This window comes from Sitophilus oryzae, unplaced genomic scaffold (assembly GCF_002938485.1).
Source record: "Sitophilus oryzae breed Bouriz unplaced genomic scaffold, Soryzae_2.0 scaffold_857_pilon_pilon, whole genome shotgun sequence".
NCBI classification, from domain to species: Eukaryota; Metazoa; Arthropoda; class Insecta; order Coleoptera; family Curculionidae; genus Sitophilus; species Sitophilus oryzae.
In genome coordinates this window covers 681,406-701,211 of record NW_022147480.1, presented here as the reverse complement: position 1 = coordinate 701,211, position 19,806 = coordinate 681,406, and the positions used below count along the sequence as shown (strand labels likewise).

The 19,806-nt window shown below is 31.7% G+C and overlaps 1 protein-coding gene across 1 annotated transcript; it reads left to right on the top strand.

Moving 5' to 3' along the window:
* The first annotated feature begins 58 nt into the window (after positions 1-58).
* Positions 59-11,993, top strand: LOC115889982 (U3 small nucleolar RNA-associated protein 4 homolog). The gene is made up of 10 exons (XM_030910080.1): positions 59-280; positions 335-853; positions 912-1,084; positions 1,142-1,355; positions 1,444-1,681; positions 1,731-1,911; positions 1,973-2,184; positions 2,250-2,432; positions 11,600-11,710; positions 11,854-11,993. The coding sequence occupies exons 1-10, from the start codon at positions 177-179 to the stop codon at positions 11,971-11,973; spliced, it is 2,055 nt and encodes a 684-aa protein (XP_030765940.1). The 5' UTR covers positions 59-176; the 3' UTR covers positions 11,974-11,993.
* The last annotated feature ends 7,813 nt before the right edge of the window (positions 11,994-19,806 follow it).

The following is a 19,806-nucleotide window of genomic DNA, read 5'->3' as shown; positions in this document are numbered from 1 at the left end:
TACGGCCTGAGCTGCCAGGACTATACGGCCAAGTTTAATCGTAAAAAGAAGGACAGCTGCCCCACCAAAACGAAAAGAAGCAGACACGTGCTAAAGTAAGGTTAAGTTAGCTGTCAATTTTGAATTTAAAACTACATTTTAATCCGTAATTTTAATCAAATTGAATTAAAAATAAGATGGTTCACTGTAAAATACACAATGTAGGGTTTTACAACCCCGATCCTAGAGCTATATATTTTATGGCAATTCAAAGGGAATCCAACAGACTGGCTATTGCTAGGTAATCCGTCCAAAGTATTCCCTAGTTTTTAACTATATTTTCCTTAATTTTTAGATCAGACGCAAGTATTGAGATTTGGAACTTGAGTAATGTGCCTTACATTGAACGTACCATACCCCCTGATTTAGAAAATTTCAGTATTGAGGGTTTATGTTGGTTGGACAACCGTTTATTTAGCATAGGTTTACACGGGTTCTTGGTTGAATATGACTTATATCAGTTGCTTGTAAAAGATAAGTGGGTAGTTACTGGCGAGGCAGCTACGTGTTTGGACATTTTTAAGCAGAATTTACAGATAGCAGTAGGCACTGAACAAGGATACATTAATATATTTCGAATAACTGATAGTGGAGCAGAATTTGAAAAATTCTTAGACAAGCAAGAAGGGAGGATAGTTTGCATAAAGTTTAACACAACTGGAGAGTTTTTAGTGACAGGAAGCTTAAATGCTGTTAGAATATGGAACATTAATTCGGGACATGCAATACATAAGATGCAGATAGGCCGTAGTGAAGCTAATAGAGATACTATAGTTTGGTGTTTGGAAGTTATGGCTGATTTTACAATTTTTAGGTATATTTAAAGTTTTATTCTACAGAGTATAATATAAATAATATTTGATTCTGTTTAGTGGTGATTCACGTGGGATTTTAACATTATGGGATGGCAAAGTTGGGGCTCAAGTTGAAAATTATCAGCCACACAAGGCTGATATAACAGCCCTGTGCATTTCAGAGTCAGAAGATTCGGTTTACTGTGCTGGTGTTGATCCTCTGATAACCAATTACGAGAAAGTCAAAGTTGGTATGGTTTTAAAATATTTGAATTTTTTTGTTGGTATATAAACATGTATATTTTAAGGCCAGTCATTTAAGTGGGTTAAATCAATTCAGAGAAGAATCCATGAGCATGACATTAGAGCCATGATATATCACAAAAATAAACTGTATTCTGCAGGGATTGATAGCTACTTGGCATGTAGTTTTCATCCACCAAAAACATTAGTAAAATATCCACCTGTTATGCAAAATCAATGTACTGAGGTTGCATCTAATGCAAGGCTAATATTATTAAGGTAAATATACAATATTATTCTTAGTAGAGGAATACCTTTTTGTTGAGTTGGTAAAAATATTTTAAAATAATGTTCTTTTTCTCTGCAGGCACTCAAGGCATATTGAAATTTGGTCTCTTGCGGAAACAGAAAGTGCCAAACCAAGTTACAGAGGCATTGTTGAGTTGAAAACCAAACCAAAGAAACTGGTCACCCTTCAAAGGGTGAACAAAAACTGGTCTGGCGAAGATGAAGGTGAAGGCATATTCTGTAGTTGTATTTCTACCAATGGCCAGTGGATTTTAATAAGTACACACTCTGGGTTTCGATTATATACATTAGAAATAGTCAGTATTCTTCTATAAGACGATATATATTATAACCAAATTCTTTTAGGTTAAGGAAAAACCTAAAATAACTAAAATCGATGATCTAGATGATTGTAATGTTCCTTGTGTTCAAGCAGCGTTCAATAACAAATATAACCAATTAGTAGTAGCTCTGCTAGATGGAAAAATAGTTATATATGACTTAGAAGACAGTCAGCCCTTTATCAGTCAAACTATTCAAAGAAAGGGTAATATTACTTCATAACGTCAATTTTATTGATATTTTATAATCGTTTGGGTATTATTCAGGTTTATTAGATGACACAGTAACGTTTTTGACTGTTTCTGAATGCGGGAAATACCTCGTGGCAGGTGATCCGAATAGTAATATAGTGATATGGTCGCATATACAGGATGGATATTCTATTGTGTCAAAACTGCCAAAGTATTCAGTGCCTCTGACAGCAATATCTGTCAATTCTTTGCTTTCTACTGTGGTTGTGGTTTATGCTGATGGCAAAGTGAGACTTCAGTATAGTTTTATATGTTTTTTTTTTAATGTTTCAATGTTGTCTTTTTTTTGTAGATTATAGAATATGATATAAAAAATAAGTGTTTGAGTAGTCGTAGCCGGATTTTGGACCGGTATATGCCTGCCAGTTGGAAGTCAAGGACGCATCATGTTAGAAGTATCACTTTTGATCCTAGAAGGCCTGATGTTATCTTGCTAGGCGATGACGGAAATCTAACAGTTATAACCAATGATAAGGTAACATTTTTAATTTTGCTGTTTTTTTTGCATTTTTAAAAAAATATTTTAATATTTTACTATTTTTCATTGTTATACACTTTCCCGTTGGAGAGAGTTTAGTTAAACAGGCAGGGATATGGTTACAATAATACTTCTGGTGATTGTTTTGTGGTGTTTTAATAAAAATGGCATGTTCTATCCGTTTTTGAAGACTTGGATGGCTTCTTTTGCACCTCCTGGTATCTTAATTGTATTTTTTTGATGATGATGTCGTTAATCAAAGTCTGTCTAATGAGTAAAAGGTAATAGTGCGACAGAAAAAGTCGAAAAATTAAAATGACAGAGAACAATTGCCATTGTCATATCCTTTGAATAAGAAGACTAAGGAAGGAGCATATCAAAAATCTTAGGTCCACCGGGATGGGACTTAAACATGGCCGACTTAAATTCCGGGTAATCAATGCCGTTCTAATTTTATTTAAAAAATGTAAAACTATGATGTAGGGTAGACGTGGAGTAGACTCAATATTTTTTTTTATTTTACGTTGTGAATAAATGTTGGTATAGTAAACGCCACGAATGTTTGGGAGTGATTCATCGGTCGCTACCATGTGAACTAATCTGTTCAAGGTCACATAAAACTTAATTCCAGTGCCGTGGTGTTTCAAGTCATATAATAATCAATATATAAACTGTTGTAATTTGTTGTTTTAACTGTCAAAGTCTTGTCAAAACATATATTTGGTTATAAATAAAAAATCGAATGCCCCATTGGTCGCATTGCGAGCACACCAATGGACTGACGCACAAAAACGAATCAATCAAAGAAACGCGATATAGTATCGTCTTTGTCAATCACGCTAACATTTTAGAATAAGTAGGAGGAGCGCAGGCAGATGATTAGACCGGGCCTTTAAAAACCTACGTCTGCGGTAAAAATTTACGTTTTTAATGTAAAAATGATAGCGTGCGTGTCGATTCTAACTTCATCAAGTGATGAATCACTCCCAAACATTCGTGGCGTTTACTTTAGTTATTAAAATTGTTATAAAAACATATTATTATAATAAAAATAGATAAGTTTTAATAATTATTTATTAACACAAACATCCGATACACTACTGAAGCAGATTAGTCAGATTGACGTATCTAAATTCTTTGACATCTAATCTTTGGCAAGTAGTAAAGAAAAGCAAAAAAACCAAGAAAAAATGTATAATTAGTTAATTTTAAGTAAATTTCATAAATGATTGGTTTACTACACGTATGTATATTATTATAGCCACTTACTAGCGAAAAGTTATTCCATAATTTCCCTCGATTTTTGACCGAGATCTACCGCACGCTACACAACCAACTATTTTACAGTCTTTTTCGATAAATCGCAATAGTGTCACTGTTAATTTAAGATCTGCCACAATTTCTAGATTTACTACCTTTAAACAACTATCAGTAGTAGAATAAATAATAAATAACATAAAATAAGCTCAGTAAAGATTGACAAATCCACAAAATTTCAAATCAGATTCAAATGTGTCAAATGAATCGTCAAACAGAACTGTCAAGGATCCCCACCCTTGGGCCCTTTGTCCCTCTACAATGCATAAATACATGGATAGCATTATTATACCCCTTCCTTAATCTTTTTATTCAAAGCCTTGGAGACATTTTAGATAAACAGGCTGGAATACGGGTATAATGATGTTTTTGGTGACAGATTTTGGAGTTATATAGAAGCAATATGCTTCATTTTCAAGTAAACAAGTAATTCAGTAAAATTGTATCGCCGTATAGAGAGTGAAAAAAAAAAATTACGGGCAAGCTGATTTTTTCAATTTGTCAGCGACTGTCTTCTGAGTGTAAAATTAACAAAATCGGAAATTTTCCCCTTGCGGTTTTTGAGCAATAGGGGTGGTTTTTTTAAAACTGTACTACAAGAAAATAATTAGACACAAATTGTACATAAGAACATTCTCTATAAGTTCGCCTAATGATGATTTTTTTTTATAAGTTTATTATTTCCGGACTTAGCGGCCGTTTCATGAGCCCTTTGGGGTGGTTTTCAAAAAGTTTGTTTTACAGCAAATTGACCCGTATGTAAGTTGTTCATAATAAATGGACAAGCAACTTTTCCTCATGAATTTTTTTGTAGCTTGATTATTTTTGGAGATAGCGTCCAGTTCATGAACAAATTAGGGTAGTTTTCAATGTTACTCTTTTTTCAGCAAATTCACCCTAGGAAACTCGTTCAAAATAAGAGTACATATGTATACCTTTGCATTATGATTTTTTTTTTGTAATTTGACTATTTTTGGAGATAGCGCCCAGATCATGAACAGTTCTTCTGTACAGCTGGTTCCAATAAAATTGACTACGATTTAAAACATATTTTTATTATTTCGAGCAGTATATTCTATGATACCTGTCCCCCATTTCTCTACTCATGTCATGCTGACGTTCTGAAAAATGTATTTGCCACTTTGTCAAAAGCAAAGTTGTTTTATACAATGCCACAATAACCTTAACATGTCAAAATACTTGACACATAAATATACACTGCTCAAATATTGGAAAAGAATATGTAGAGTCGTATTCATTTTTTTTTGGAACCAGCTGTACAATTTGCGTCTAATTATTTTGTTGTAGTACAGTTTTAAAAAAAACACCCCTATTGCTCAAAAACCGCAAGGGGAAAATTTCCGATTTTGTTTATTTTACACTCAGAAGACAGTCCCTGACAAACTCTGAAAAAATCAGCATGCCCGTAATTTTTTTTTCAAATGACAATTTTATTGGATTAAAGGGTGTTGGTACTGGATAGATGTTTAGCGTCAGGATATTCCAAATGACGTTCCGGAGTGAAGGAGAAACGTATTAGAGGTAGCGGAGGGGTGGGGGGAGGACACCAAACCGCAAACAATGCAACGGCGGGGTACAGTCGGATTTGAAATTGAGTAATGATGGCGTCATAGCCGACTGCAGCGAGGCGGGAATACGGCCCGTTCTCCGGCGGCTCCGAGCGATTAATAATTGTCACAAATTCAATTAGTGCGTGATTAAAGCTGCGAAGCGAATGGATTGCGGCTCGGGCGCTCTGACTGAGACTGAGCGACCGAATCATTCTTCCGATATTCTCGTCTATACACTTTTTTGTTTGTTTTTTTCCCTAGAACAATAGAGGAAACGATAGATTTGTCATAAAAATGTTGTATATTCTGGGTGTATTCCGTTGCTTACCTTGGTTATGGTTTTATGTTCCGTTTCTATCCGTTTCCTGAAAGTTTTCTTATTACGGAACACGGTTCCTGAAAAATTCGGTTATAACCTTTGGTTATAACTGTTACCGAACTAGCCAGCGCAACGCGAAAAGGCTGTTTTTTCTGGTTTTGTTTGCCAATCAATGTCATCTATGTGACAGAAATCAAGCAAATATTGGAAGTTCAAGTGAAATTAATGAAATTCTCATTTAATTTCCAAAATTTGTAATAATATTTTGTATTTACATCCAAAAGCAATGGAGGTAGGCAGTAAAGGTAAATAAATTTCAATAACTAAATAGAATTACTTTTTAGGACCATTTAAACTTACCATGCAGCTATTGTTTCTTAAAGGCAGGAACATTTAAAGAAAACATGAAAAACAAGACAACAAGTAATCGTGAATGTTTTGTAAGCTATAAAAATATAAATATTGACTAGATTTGTTTATTTATTATTGATCTATTTTAATATTAGACCTGCAAATCTTCACTTGATCTGTGTAATTAGTTTAACAGTTCATTAATAAAATATTTTTCAATATTAAACTCCATTGAATAGAAGAAGCAAACGTCAAAGCAGAGAAAAAGATAAATTTTATAATAATACTATTGAAATTTAGAAAACGTCAACAGTTGACGTTTCCAGTATTTTACCAAACCGTTCCGTGTCAAACCGATGTTTTTCAGGAACCGCTCTTTACCGTAGTTTACCGGTCTGGTTCGCCGGGTTTTGCAACGGAATACAGCCTTAATCGCCGCAATCTTATACCTAAGTAGCATTTTTGGACACATTTTAGGTAATTTTTCTAATAATTATTGTGTCTCTCTGTCTCTTGACACAAAATGGGAACGGTATGCCACAAATAGGAAACATTTTCGAAACCTACATATTTTATATGGCTTTATTACATGTGTTCCCAATGTGGTGACACTAGCCGTTTCCTGAAACGTTTCGATGCGGAATCAAAACTTTTAGAGGAAATGTTTCGAAACATTTTCTGCAATTTGTGTCCAAGATGTTCCCGTTTTCAGCAGCCGCTGTGTCTAAATATGAAGAAACAAAATACTAAACTAGAACATTCTGTCTGTGTATGGATTTCAAAACGAAAACGACCATCAACAATGTCGAACTCCGCCATATTTTTTTTTGTCTTAAGATCTTTATTTTTAGGTTTTCTCGCACAAAAAACGTCTAGCAAAAGCAAATTCATCGTTTAATTTAATAATGTACTTTCATATTTTTACTGCCCCTTCTATATTATATCTTTATTTGTTGCTAGAGTAAACGCCACGAATGTTTGGGAGTGATTCATCGCTTGATGAAGTTAGAATCGACACGCGCGCCATCATTTTTACATTAAAGACGTAAATTTTTACCGCAGACGTAGGTTTTTAAAGACCTGGTCTAATCATCTGCCTGCGCTCTTCCTACTTATTCTAAAATGTTAGCGTGATTGACAAAGACGATACTATATCGCGTTTCTTTGATTGATTCGTTTTTGTGCGTCAGTCCATTGGTGTGCTTGCAGTGCGACCAATGGGGCATTCCATTTTATATTTATAATCAAATATATGTTTTGACAAGACTTTGACAATTAAAACAACAAATTACAAAATATTATATATTGATTATTATATGACTTGAAAGACCACGGCACTGGAATTAAGTTTTATGTGACCTTGAACAGATTAGTTCACATGGTAGCGACCGATGAATCACTCCCAAACATTCGTGGCGTTTACTATATAAAATATTTTTGTTTGAAATATAGATTTTTATTTTTATTTCTATACCATGGTTCTGAAAATAAAAATATATAAATTAATGTAAGGAGAACGCGTTCTTGTGAGTTTAAAAGCACAACAGCCGATAAAAACATATTTTTAGTTAAAAACGCTATCACTAGCCAACATGGCGGAATTTTAATTCATTATTTTATAAAATTGACATAGAGTCGGATACAAATCATCTACATTATATCATATTTGTGTTTAAAAACAGAGAAACTCGTTTTTCGGAAATGAATCGACAATAAATGGAAACCTTGTTTCCAAAATGTTTCGATTTAGCGCTATCAGCTAGAAATTTTGAACCCCTGTCAAAAACGCCAATCAAAACTTCCTGTCAAAATAATTAAATCATTTTTATTTACTTATTATAACACAATTAAAACATAAAAACATGTATTCTGTTGTGAAAAAAAAAAAGAGAAAAAACGTATGCTGGTAACATTTTTCTTCAGTCTCCTGTTACGTATGGGTAGTGGCTGTTATTATATTTATTCCTAAAACAAATCATCTCTGTAATGCGTATAATTAATTATTATAAAATCATATAAGAAAAATATATGTATTTGTACTTATCATGTGTACTTCCTTCTGCTTTTTTAATTATAGCACTATAAAAACTTAAAGAATGCTTAAATAGCAAAAACTGCAAAACAAAATCCAAACAATAAAGTAAGGTTATGTTTTCATATTTGACAGAATATCAAATAAATTATAGAAACTTTTCAGGCACAAAACGGGTACGAAATCTTTGTAAATGTGAGCCACAGCTTTTTTATTAAAAGTTTCGAAAAATTTGTGACACTAAGATCTTTATTGTTATAGCTTATGTAGAGAAACCATATTTTGGTAAAATGTTTCTCCAAACAAAAAGCGATTTCTGTTACGAAACGTATGTATTAAAAATGTGACGAAACTGTTTCGCAATGTTTCTCAGCAGAGATTTTGTTTCGATTTTGTGTCTAAAAATGCTACTTGGGCTTTTCCAGTCCTTTTTATTGCTATGAAAAACCACAACATTTTAACAAATTTATATAAGTTTTTTTATAATACGCCCACTTTAAATATAGTGATGTCGCGATTGGCTACAAAATTATTTGTGCATCTTCCTTATTTCTCAAAGCATTTAGACATAAAACTACAGTTCGTTAAATAAAAAGACTCAGGAAGACATAGTTAGACTAGTACTATGGCTCTAGTAATTTAGGAGCTGTTCGATGTTTCCTCTTGCCTTTCCTGTTTCCCCTTTCCCCCAAACTATCAAGTCTACGCTATCCGCTACTATCGCGTTCGGCAAAGTGTAAATTTATCTTTGTGCCAGTCGCCGTGTCTCTGGAACGTCGGGACTCCCTATCTATCTCTCTGGCTGGAAGCCGCTCCTTCTGCCGGCAGCCTGGAAGCGCCGCGGCCCAACATAAATCTCTTAAATTGATTAAATTTAGTTGGTAATTTAGCCGGCGAGACAAAAATTAACTCCTCCGTCTGATAGGAATTGGAAATCTGGAGGAAATAAGAAAAACACCGACAAGAGAAGTGTCGGTGTTTTCCGGTGAGGTGTGGGGAAAAATGTAACAGTTTTTATTTACAACCAGGTTGATAAAACTTGCTTAAAATTTTGTAAATAATTTTATATAGTCTGTTCAACGACAAGATCCTTGACAGTGATAGATTTGTCTGTCATTTTATTTTCAAAGTAGTTTATTTTATTTTACAAAGAAATAAGTTGGTACAATTGGGACGCATAGCAGAAAATTAATATATTTTAAAATTTGAGTGATTACTTCAAAATATTGTGAAAAAAATGTATAAAACTGAAAAAATCTAATCGAGTTATTTTATTAAAAACAATTACAGTATGTGTTAATACACAACAAGCAAGGGCGTATTTAAAAAAAATACCACATACCAAAAAAAGATATAATAAAAAAGATTTCCTGGCTTTCAAGCCGTGTTTCAAGCTTAAGCAACTTCCTGCATTTATTATTACATTTATCAATATAACTTAAATAAAACAAAATATTTTATTAATAATAACACTTACTGAATTTTATACCTTAAAATTCGGTTAATTAACTTTAATTTTTGTAAACCAGTACGTTTTGACATAATCTCTCTGCTGTACTAAAATTTATTATTTGCCTATCGTGTGCTGCTATTTTATAGATACTCCAGTTTTTGGTACCATATACGAGATGGTATGCAAACTTTATTTGTGGCTAATACAACTCTCTGGCCATAATCTCTGGTAAACTGTCTCTGGGCACCGAATATTAACTGTAAACTATAGTCTGGGTCAACACTTAATTTTTCCTCGAGTTTTCGTCCACTTAATTTTAAAAAACACGAAACACGTAATAACACAGTCCAAAATGCAAAATATTTTTCATTTCTATTTGACATAATTTGACACAAAATTATAACCTACAATTTGGCAAGAGTTTGACAATTGACAACTCTCAAAAATCTTAAGTCGAGTTCATACGCATCGGCGCCCGTTTGTTTAGTTTCGTTCATCGTTCCGTCAAACCAATAATATTGAAATATGATCTGGTCATTTTTGAAATAAACCAATAAAACTGGTTAAAGACAACAAGAGATGACGCATGGCGGATTTATACAAGGTGTCCCAGAAATAAGTGCAAGTATTTTAACTAGTGGTACAGTTCAACCCCAGAAACACACCTATAATTTTTTTTTCGCGAATTTTTTTTTTAAAATTCGGCATTTTTTGAAATATTTTTTTGGATTTTTTTTTGTTTTCAGTTAAAAAAACATAATTTCTTGATAATATGGCAACATAGGTAGTAAATTAAATTTATAAGAAAGAAAATCCAGAAAAGATCCAGTGGTTCTCAAAATTTGAGCAAAAAATATTTTTTTTTTGGAAATCTTCAAAGTAAAATAACCCCGTTATTTTGGACTTTTTTGAAAAACGGTAAAGAGAAAATATGTTTCTTTTATCGAGATTTACCCCCCCTTAAAATATTTGCACTTATTTCTGGGACACCCTGTATATAAACCCATCCATAGTTAACTTAAAAAATATTAGAAACTTTTTTTAGTTAAATAAATTGATATGGACGTCATTTGCTTTTTTTCTGTCGTCGTCTGTCGAAATTTAGACGACGAATAGAATTTAGAGTTTATTTTTTTATTATATTAAAAACAGTTTGTTTTAATATAATTAATTCTAGGATGTGGTTTTGATGTTTCTTTTTTCTCGTTTTTGCTTCTATGTCTGGTTAAAACCGTCACAAATTTTAATTAAACGCTACACTGAGCTAACCTTTTACCTTGGACACATAGGAGAGAGGAAAATTGCGACAAGCAGCGCCCTCACACGGGTCAGAGTCTCACTAATATTCTCTCCACGTCCGTAACTTTTGCCGGCAATAAATTAAGTATTAATCCTACCCCAACTGACTCCAAATTCCCCCCAATCGACCCGAACGCTCTTTGCTTCTTGCGGGACCACGAACAACAGGTATTTTAATTAAAAATATGTCTTTTAATTCGGGGGGATAATTTTGTACCCCCCTAGAAGGGCGACTATCAATCAACTCCTCCTCTACCCTCCTCTTCATCAATGCTTTTCTCCTTTCCTCTGTCTAGTCTGTGCCAATACCTCCTTAAATAGTAAAGCCTAGGTTCAGTCGCGTGACGTCATCGCTAGTAGTTAATTGGATAACGTAGAATGAATAAAAAGGCGGAAGGTTTATATTGGTGATACTTGGTAGATCTAGATTTTAAATTTCTGTTATGGATCATATACAGGGTGAGTAAATAAGTAAATATTTTCATGACTGGTGGATCTCGATAAAAGAAACATATTTTCTTTTGCCGTTCTTCAAATAAATCCAAAATAACCCAGTTATTTTACTTATTTGAAAATTTCCAAAAAAGTTATTTTTTGCTAAAATTTTGAGAACCACTGGATCTTTTCTAGATTTTCTTTCTTGTAAATTTAATCTACTATGTTTCCATATTATCAACAAATTTTGTTTTTTAACTAAAAACTAAAAAAATAACTCATTTAAGACTCACCCTGTATATTTGCGGTTTTGAAATCTGTGTGGTTGTTATATATTCTATTTATTTAAAAAAAAATATGATTAAAAGTGTTTGTTCTTTTTTTCAGAAATCTGAGGGAAACGATTTTGAAAAGACTCCAGCAAAAGTTAAGAAAGCCAATGTTACAAATGGTATTGATTCTGTTGTACCTAAAGTTCAGATTGTACAAAAATACAAAGTGAGTTTATTTAATCCACGTTGGGCAAATGATAAGCCAAATACAATAAAAATATAATTTTAATTTTAAATTACAGGGTTATCAACTTTTGAAATACTTTATTATGTACATTTGTAGCTATAAATTATGTATGTTTATTGTAGCACTTGGTTCATCTAGACTACCTGGCTGGGGATGAATTGGTAGTGGTGGAAATGAACCCTCTAAATATATTGAAGAAATTGCCTCCAGCTTTTGCACAGAAATCATTTGGAACAAAATAAATATATATTTTATGTTTTTATTTTTTTGTTTTATTTACTTTGCTTCCACCTTGATTTTTAGGAATGACTTTAAAGTTATATCAAATTAAAAATAATATTTTTGCTATATTTTCTTCCCAGACAGTATGTTAAAATTTTTATAAATAAAAAAGTTACACGATTGCTGAAAATTGCTATGCACTAAAAGTATGGATGGTTTTTTTATATTTTTGAATGAAAAAAAAACAAGCCTATCGAATTTTTCTTATTTAAACACCTTGTAAAAGATAAGAACTTTAAAACAAAAAAAAAATGTCAATATCTAAGGTAGTTCATAAATTATCGCGTGTTATGTGTTAAAAACTTAAGTTTTTGAATTATCGCGATTACTGACGTTTTCTTGTAATAAAAAAATGGACATCCTAAACGATATCCTTATAATTCCATTTTAGATGCTCAGAAACGTATCTAATGATTTTATCTAGTTATTTTTTTTTGGGACAAAAGTGGTTTGCAATCGTTAAGCGGTTTGCAATCGTAATAATACGCCTGGCGGTGACCGCCTCATATTCTTTCAGATATTTAGCAATAAAATAAAGAAACCTGTTATTTTTAAGCTGTTATTTTAAGCTGTTTTTTATAAATAACTATAACAGTTTCAACTGTTATCTAAAAATAACAGTTTTGCCCATCACTAGTAAATACCGACCCAAATAGAACGAGCTATAGGATTTTTTGGAGAGATGAATCCGCCACATAGGTATAGACATTTTTTAATCTACATCTACTAGAGTAAAGCCCCTATTTAGATTCTATCATATTTTTTTATTTTCCTTTTGCTCTTCGACACTTTGAAACAGCGCCAGCGCCCCTTGTTAAACGCCTTCGCTAAATGCAATACCAACTTTCGAATGACGAAGAAGTTCGGGGCGATATTTAATCGGGAAAGTTAAGTCGCCTCGAAGACGAGCTAGCCGGCTAATTAGAGGAAAACAAGTTGGAAAAATCGCTTTTCTGGGAAAATTCGCAGCCCGAGGTGCACGAGACGGCGACCAACTTTTAATTAGGGAGAGCAAAGCAACGTTTAGTTTCGTTTTTTTTGCTCAAATAAACTTTTATCTATGCTCATTGTTTCATCTATTCTTGTCTTTCGGCAACGGGCCAGCAACGTTGAAACACCGGTTCCCGATAGATCACCGAAGGTAAGCGACGTTAGGCGATGCGAGTCGATGGACGGGTGATGTCTGGAAACTCTGTCGTGCTTTTCTTCCATGGCAAGAGTGTAAAATCTATTGACACATTTTTTGGGCGACTCAGGTTTCGACATACTAATAGACAATTGTACCCAATTGCAAAGAGAATATCTAAATATGTGAGGGAGGCTGAAAGCGATGATAATGATGATATCTCTTTACAAAAAAATGGTTATCAGATATGTTAGAATTATGCAAATTTTCATTACTCCAGATTATATGATTCACATTTATTTGTAACCTGTAATCTCTCTTCTGAAAATGCAGTATCTATTAATAATAATTTTTATTTCGTTGTGTTTTGTGAATAATCGGTGTGTGATTTTGGCAATTTCCTCATTAATTACTGGTGTATTCAACATTCGATCGGATATTATTGATATAAACATTTTCTTTTATTGTGACAACATAGGTATATTAAAAATTATTTATTATTAAATTATATTTTATATATAAATGACAATTTTTTATTGTATTTTTTTAATATATAATGTAATTTTAATGTACAGGGTGTTCCATTTTGGTTGAAATCATACGGTATCACCGTTATTCGTGAAGATAGAAGGGTGCGGTTTTTACAAACCTGTGCCACTTTTTTGTCAAATGGAAGATGCTGTCAACAAAATTTTTATAATCCTTTTCGTTTTTGAGCTACAGGGTCTTTTCGAAAATTTTGCAATTTGGGACCGCCCCCGTATCTCCGTTATTATGTATGATATCGAAAAGATGAAAACTGATTCTTGTAGAACTTTTTACGTAGAATACAGTGGCGTAGTCTGTTTTTCTACGAAAAAAATATTTTTGAAAATATGAACTAAAGTTATGTTTTTTCAAATGGAACACCCTGTATATTTATAAATCATATGATCCGCTTTGATATGAGCTTCTCAAATATATATATATATCACTCTATATTTATTTTCACTATTTACTGTAATATTTAAAATATATCATTTTCTTATTAGTAGGCCGTGATAAATAACAAAATCAAGATGGTATTTACTAAAATAGACATGCACATATTAAAATTTTATTTGGAATTGATATATTTTACTTTTGAACTGTTACCACTGAACCTCTAAATATATTTTTCTCTTTTTTATAACGGAATTTATTATAAAGGGATGGGGTTTGCAAATATTTAAAAGCTTGCATTATTGAAGCATTTTTCAGGTGTTCAACATCGTATTAGTTGCCACGATACATTTCATATTTCAAAAATCCCTAAAATCAGAGATCGGGAACAGACAAATCCGGGAATCAGGGAGACCATCATATGGGTACATTGGTTCCAATTCATTGATTTGAGAAATAATAATTTTACAAAATTCTAATATTTTCGTTGTAAGTTAAGTTGTGAGGGGGAACCCCATCTTGCTGAAAGTATATTTCACGTAAATTAGCTAAAGGAATATTTAAAAGTTCCGATACGATAGCTTCCAAGATTTACAAATAGCGGTAGAGATTTAAGTTTCCCTAATATACAAAGAATTAATTAGTGACTCTCAAAATAAAACAAGAGACAGATAGCAGTATTACTCTTAATAATTTAATATAATTATATATTTTTGAGAAGCTTATAACAAGCCAGATCACATAATCCATAAATATACAGGGTGTTCCATTTAATAAAACATAACTTTAGTTCATATTTTTAAAAATATTATTTTCGTAGAATAACACACTACACCACTGTATTCTACGTAAAAAGTTCTACAATAAACAGTTTTCACCGTCTCAATATCTTTAACAATAACAGAGATACGGGGAGTGTCCCAAATAGCAAAATTTTCAAAAAGACCCTGTAGCTCAGAAACGAAGAGGGCAATGAAAATTTTGTTTACGGCATCTTCCATTTGACAAAAAAGTGGCACAGGTATGTGCAAACCGCACCATTCTATCTTCACGAATAACGGAGATACCGTATGATTTCAACCAAAATGGGACACCCTGTACAGGGTGGTCCGAACTGTATTCCGGAAACTTCGGCAGCATATTCTTCAGACAAAAATAAGTCAAAAAGTTCGTATAAATGTATGTTCTAAAATGCATAGTTTCGGAGATACAGGGTGTAGAAGTTTCATTTTTATTTCGATTTTTTCGAAATAGTTTCTGAAGTAACGTCAATATTTGGATGAAAATTGGTGTCTGGGAGTTTTTTGACATGAGAAATTTGATTTTGATGTTAATATGACTCCTACTGGTAGAGGGCGCCACCTACATTTTTTTTATCTGGTTTGAAGTGTAATAACTTTTCGTCCGTACTGTATAAAACTACTGAGTAAAAAAATGAACATTTACGATGTTTTTTACGTGACAAGAGACCTTTTGTTAAAAATCGCTACAAGTAATGCTTTTCGAGATATTTGGAATCGAAATTATATCAATACCTGTCATCATTGACATATATTAAACATGTTGACTAAATAGTTATTCGACTGAATTCATAAATTTCAAATGTTTTATAATTTTTTGCAGAAAAATTTATGATTAATTAAAAAAAATAAAAACTTATTTTTCGTCAATAATGACATGTATTGACTATTTCCATTCTAAATATCTTAAGAACAGTTGCTCGTAGCGATTTTTACTAAGAGATATTTTTTACGTAAAAAGTTTCAGAGATGTAAATATTTTTTTGCTCGGTAGTTTTATACAGGTACGGACAAAAAGTTATTACGCTTCAAAACAGTTAAAACACATGTAGGTGGCGCCCTCTACTAGTAGGAGTCATATTGACATCAAAATCAAATTTCTCATGTCAAAAAACTCCCAGACACCAATTTTCATCCAAATATTGACGTTACTTCAGAAACTTTTTAAAAAAAATCGAAATAAAAATGAAAATTCTACACTCTGTATCTCTAAAACTAAGCATTTTACGACATATATTTATACGAACTTTTTTACTTATTTTTATCCGCAGAATATGCTGCCGAAGTTTCCGGAATACAGTTCGGACCACCCTGTATAGGGAAATTAAAATAACTTTGGTTGCACACCATCAGCAAACTCCATAAGACGACGCATGGTGTCACTGATGACGTGCAACCAAAGTTGTTTTAATTTTCCTATACCTATTTTGTTACAATTAAAAAAATGTTTGTGTGATATTCAAAAAATTTAAACTAAATATAGGGATCGTTATTGCATGAATTTAGTGCGCGAACAAACTCAAGTGGGCGCTTCTTTTACTTTTATTTCATCAGAGCTGTCGGTAATTGAATTAAAATAATTAAAAAATCGTATTCAATTACTCCCCAGTAACTGTAATTCAATTAGATTATGAATTACTTATATGAAGTAATCGTAATTTGTAATTGATTTGCACGTATCTCAAGGAATTCAATTACTTAGTAAGTAATTGAATTAATTACATAATAATTGGATTACCGTAAAAATTTCAATTATTTTTTTTAGATCACGGAAAAAATGCCGGAATTTTGGTCGCCTACCATGTTTATTTGTTTATTTTTAGTTACAGCACTGCTAAATTATATATTTTTTTATTAAATAAATCAAGTTTCAAATAGAAATTTGTTTGATTAACCAAAAGGTTCATTGACTTCCAGAATAATTACATCATAAAAATAAAACAATTGAATTACAAGTTCAAAATAATGAACTAATTTTCCAGTATAATTGAATTACTTAAAAGTAATTCAATTACTAAAAAGTAATTCAATTACTAAAAAGTAATTCAGTTACTAAAAAATAATTCAATTCTTATGCCGAGTAATTCAATTAACATAAGTATTTAAATTATAATAAATGCCTAAATAATTAATTACTTGTAATGGTAATTGGTAATTAAATTACATTTGACAATTTGTTAGTAATTTGTAATTGTAATTGAATTATTTTTTAAAAGGAATTGCGACAGCTCTGCATTTAATGACATATAAGTCAAAATTCTAAAAGGGGATGTTTTGTGATGGTGATAAAAAAAGTACGTAAAAATTAATAATGGGTAAAAAATGTCTATACGTCTATAAAAACCGTTGACGTTCTATTAAAAATAATGTATCTGCTTTAAAAAAACTAAAGTGTTCTCGAATAGTTGCATTTAAATATTTTAAATAGTTTTTTTCTTATTCTTTGTATTTTTTTTGCTTCCGGCGACGGAAAGAGATAAACTTTCCGTAACGTTAATCATTTTCTTGTTCGCTAGGCAAATTTGTTTATCTGTAAAACTAACTGTGACAAGTAGTTTCTGTTGGATTAACGCAACAGTGTTTACAAAAAATAACTATTTTATTTTGTAAATTTTCTTGTGGTGGCGAAATACCCATATAGGATTTTTTTGGAGAAGAAAAGGTAAAATTGTTTATTACCACCTTGAATCAAACTTTATCACAATATCATTATAACTTAATCGCTTCATATAAGAAGAAAAATAATTCAAAAGATGGTATCTCTGTGGATAATTTTTCATTAAAATAGAGACAGGAATTAAAGGGAATTACCAACCGATCGGGCAGGTTTTGTTCTTTTTCCATTAGAAGATTTGCCTTTGTCTGCCGCATTTTTCATTAGCGAATTGTGGAAAAGTGTCGCACCGTTGAGCCTCGTGCTTAAAAGAGTTTTTTTGGGAGCCAGGGTTGGATTCTGCTTCTTGAAACAAGCCACAAAATATTTTTTTTTTCAAACGTCACAAAAGTTTTGATTTTTGCGACGTGATTGACAATATAAAAATAGTTATTTTTTATACAAGACGATAAAATGGTATTTTATCGTCGACCGGAAAGATTAATTCACGATGAAATCACGAGTGAATTAATTTCGGGAGAGGATAATGCAATTTTATCGTCGTGTATAAAACAATATTTTTTCCCATAGCGAGTTACGTTTTAAAAAATATTCAGAAATTATTATTTCAAGGAATTTCTTATGAGTAGAAAAAATATTGTGCTGGGTTGGCGTTGGTTTCTATGTAATTTGACAAATAAAGCTGTCTCTTTAGTTGTCACTTTTGAGTCAATATTTTTTAATTCTTTTTCGTATCGATTGCTGACGAAATAAGTAAATTACCAACAGATATTCAGGTTGAGGCGACAAACGCCATAATATCCAAACTACTTCCATTTAAATCCCGAATAACTTATGAAAAGGAATACAAAAATTTTCAAAAATGGAAGAAATTAAAAAACGTGCGAGAATAAATAAAGTTTTTAACTTATCCTCGCTGTTAAAGTATCTTTTAATCTACCCTTGTGGTTAAAGTACTATTTTATCTACTATTTTTGATAGATATAAGGCAATTTTAACAGTTGCTATGAAAAAAAAATACAATATACTCTTTGTATTAACATAGTGGCGACTAGTTTTTCAAACTTTATAAATGATTCTTTTTATTTTCTTACATGTTGAAATATAATATAGTAGTTTTTGCTTGTTATCTCGACGTTCTATAGAAAAGAGAGAAACTTTAAAATAGACGTTCACTAAATATGATACTGTTTTGTATAATATATTATATTTATATTTTAATGGTACATATTCATATTTCAGTTGCAGTGGTAGACATTTAATATTCTACGATTTATTTTAGCCCATGATTTATTCAAGTTATAAAATATTATTTACAATACTTTTGTGAGCCATAAAAATTACTATCCTAAAAAAATACAAGAATAGGGCTGTTCATAGGGTAGAGACAGCTTAGGACTTTTGTATAAAGGTCCAAACTTTTCTAAAGAATAATCTTTGTCACATCGCCATCCCACATATCCTGGAAATAATAGGTTTGAATTTCTCTTAAATTTTCCAAATTCAAATAAAAAACTTACCACAACTGGTAACTGGAACATGAGTAGAAGGTTTTATTTTCCAAATATCCGGTTCTGTATTGCCTTTGTCCTTTTTCTTTATCCATATCTTTCTGAACTGTTCTTCGGTGAATCCTCTTTGTAGAGCTTCTTCAATCATTATCTGAAGGTAAGAAATACACCACTAAAGAATAATATTAGTGCTAATGGCAATCATAACATTTTTAGAGGTCTAAAAGTTTGGTTTAAAGTCCAACGAAAAACTCAATATTATTATTTTTTAGTTTTCTGTTTAGGTGAGCAAACTGTTACATGAGATTTAAGTATTGTAATGATTAACTTGACATTTCAAAAAGTCGAAAGTTGCTATAAAGAATGTAAATATCTTTCGAAACAACTTAATATTTTAAAAATAAAAAAGTAGTCGTGTTAGCTGAGGCCATATAGTTCAAAAACTGAAATCACGTCTCTTAGGTAGTTACTAAGTCCCTCATTTGCAATGAAAATAGGTGCTAATAGGGTCGATTATACTTACCTTGTTAAAATTTAAATAAAACCCCCATTTTTTGTGCCATTCAATCCGCGCTTTTCGTTCCAACGCCTCTTGAGCCTTACTAAACAGAAATAAATAGTCAAAATGTTATTGTATAAATAAAAGTGTTTTTAATATTATAAAATCATTAAAGAATGTGTTAAACAATATCTAGGTACATACAGAACTTCAGATTGTACAACTAGATCACTCATGTCTCTATTCAGTTTTATTCTATTTAAAGTTTGATCAATATTCAGTGTTCTGTCCAATGTGCTACTAAGGACAAATAACACCCGAG

Bases quoted from the DNA above. Each gene is read 5' to 3' on its own strand.
- LOC115889982 (XM_030910080.1), top strand. From the start codon at position 177: ATGGTTCACTGTAAAATACACAATGTAGGGTTTTACAACCCCGATCCT. The intron at 281-334 runs GTAATCCGTCCA...CTTAATTTTTAG, and splicing joins AACAGACTGGCTATTGCTAG to ATCAGACGCAAGTATTGAGA. The intron at 1,912-1,972 runs GTAATATTACTT...GGTATTATTCAG, and splicing joins TCAAACTATTCAAAGAAAGG to GTTTATTAGATGACACAGTA.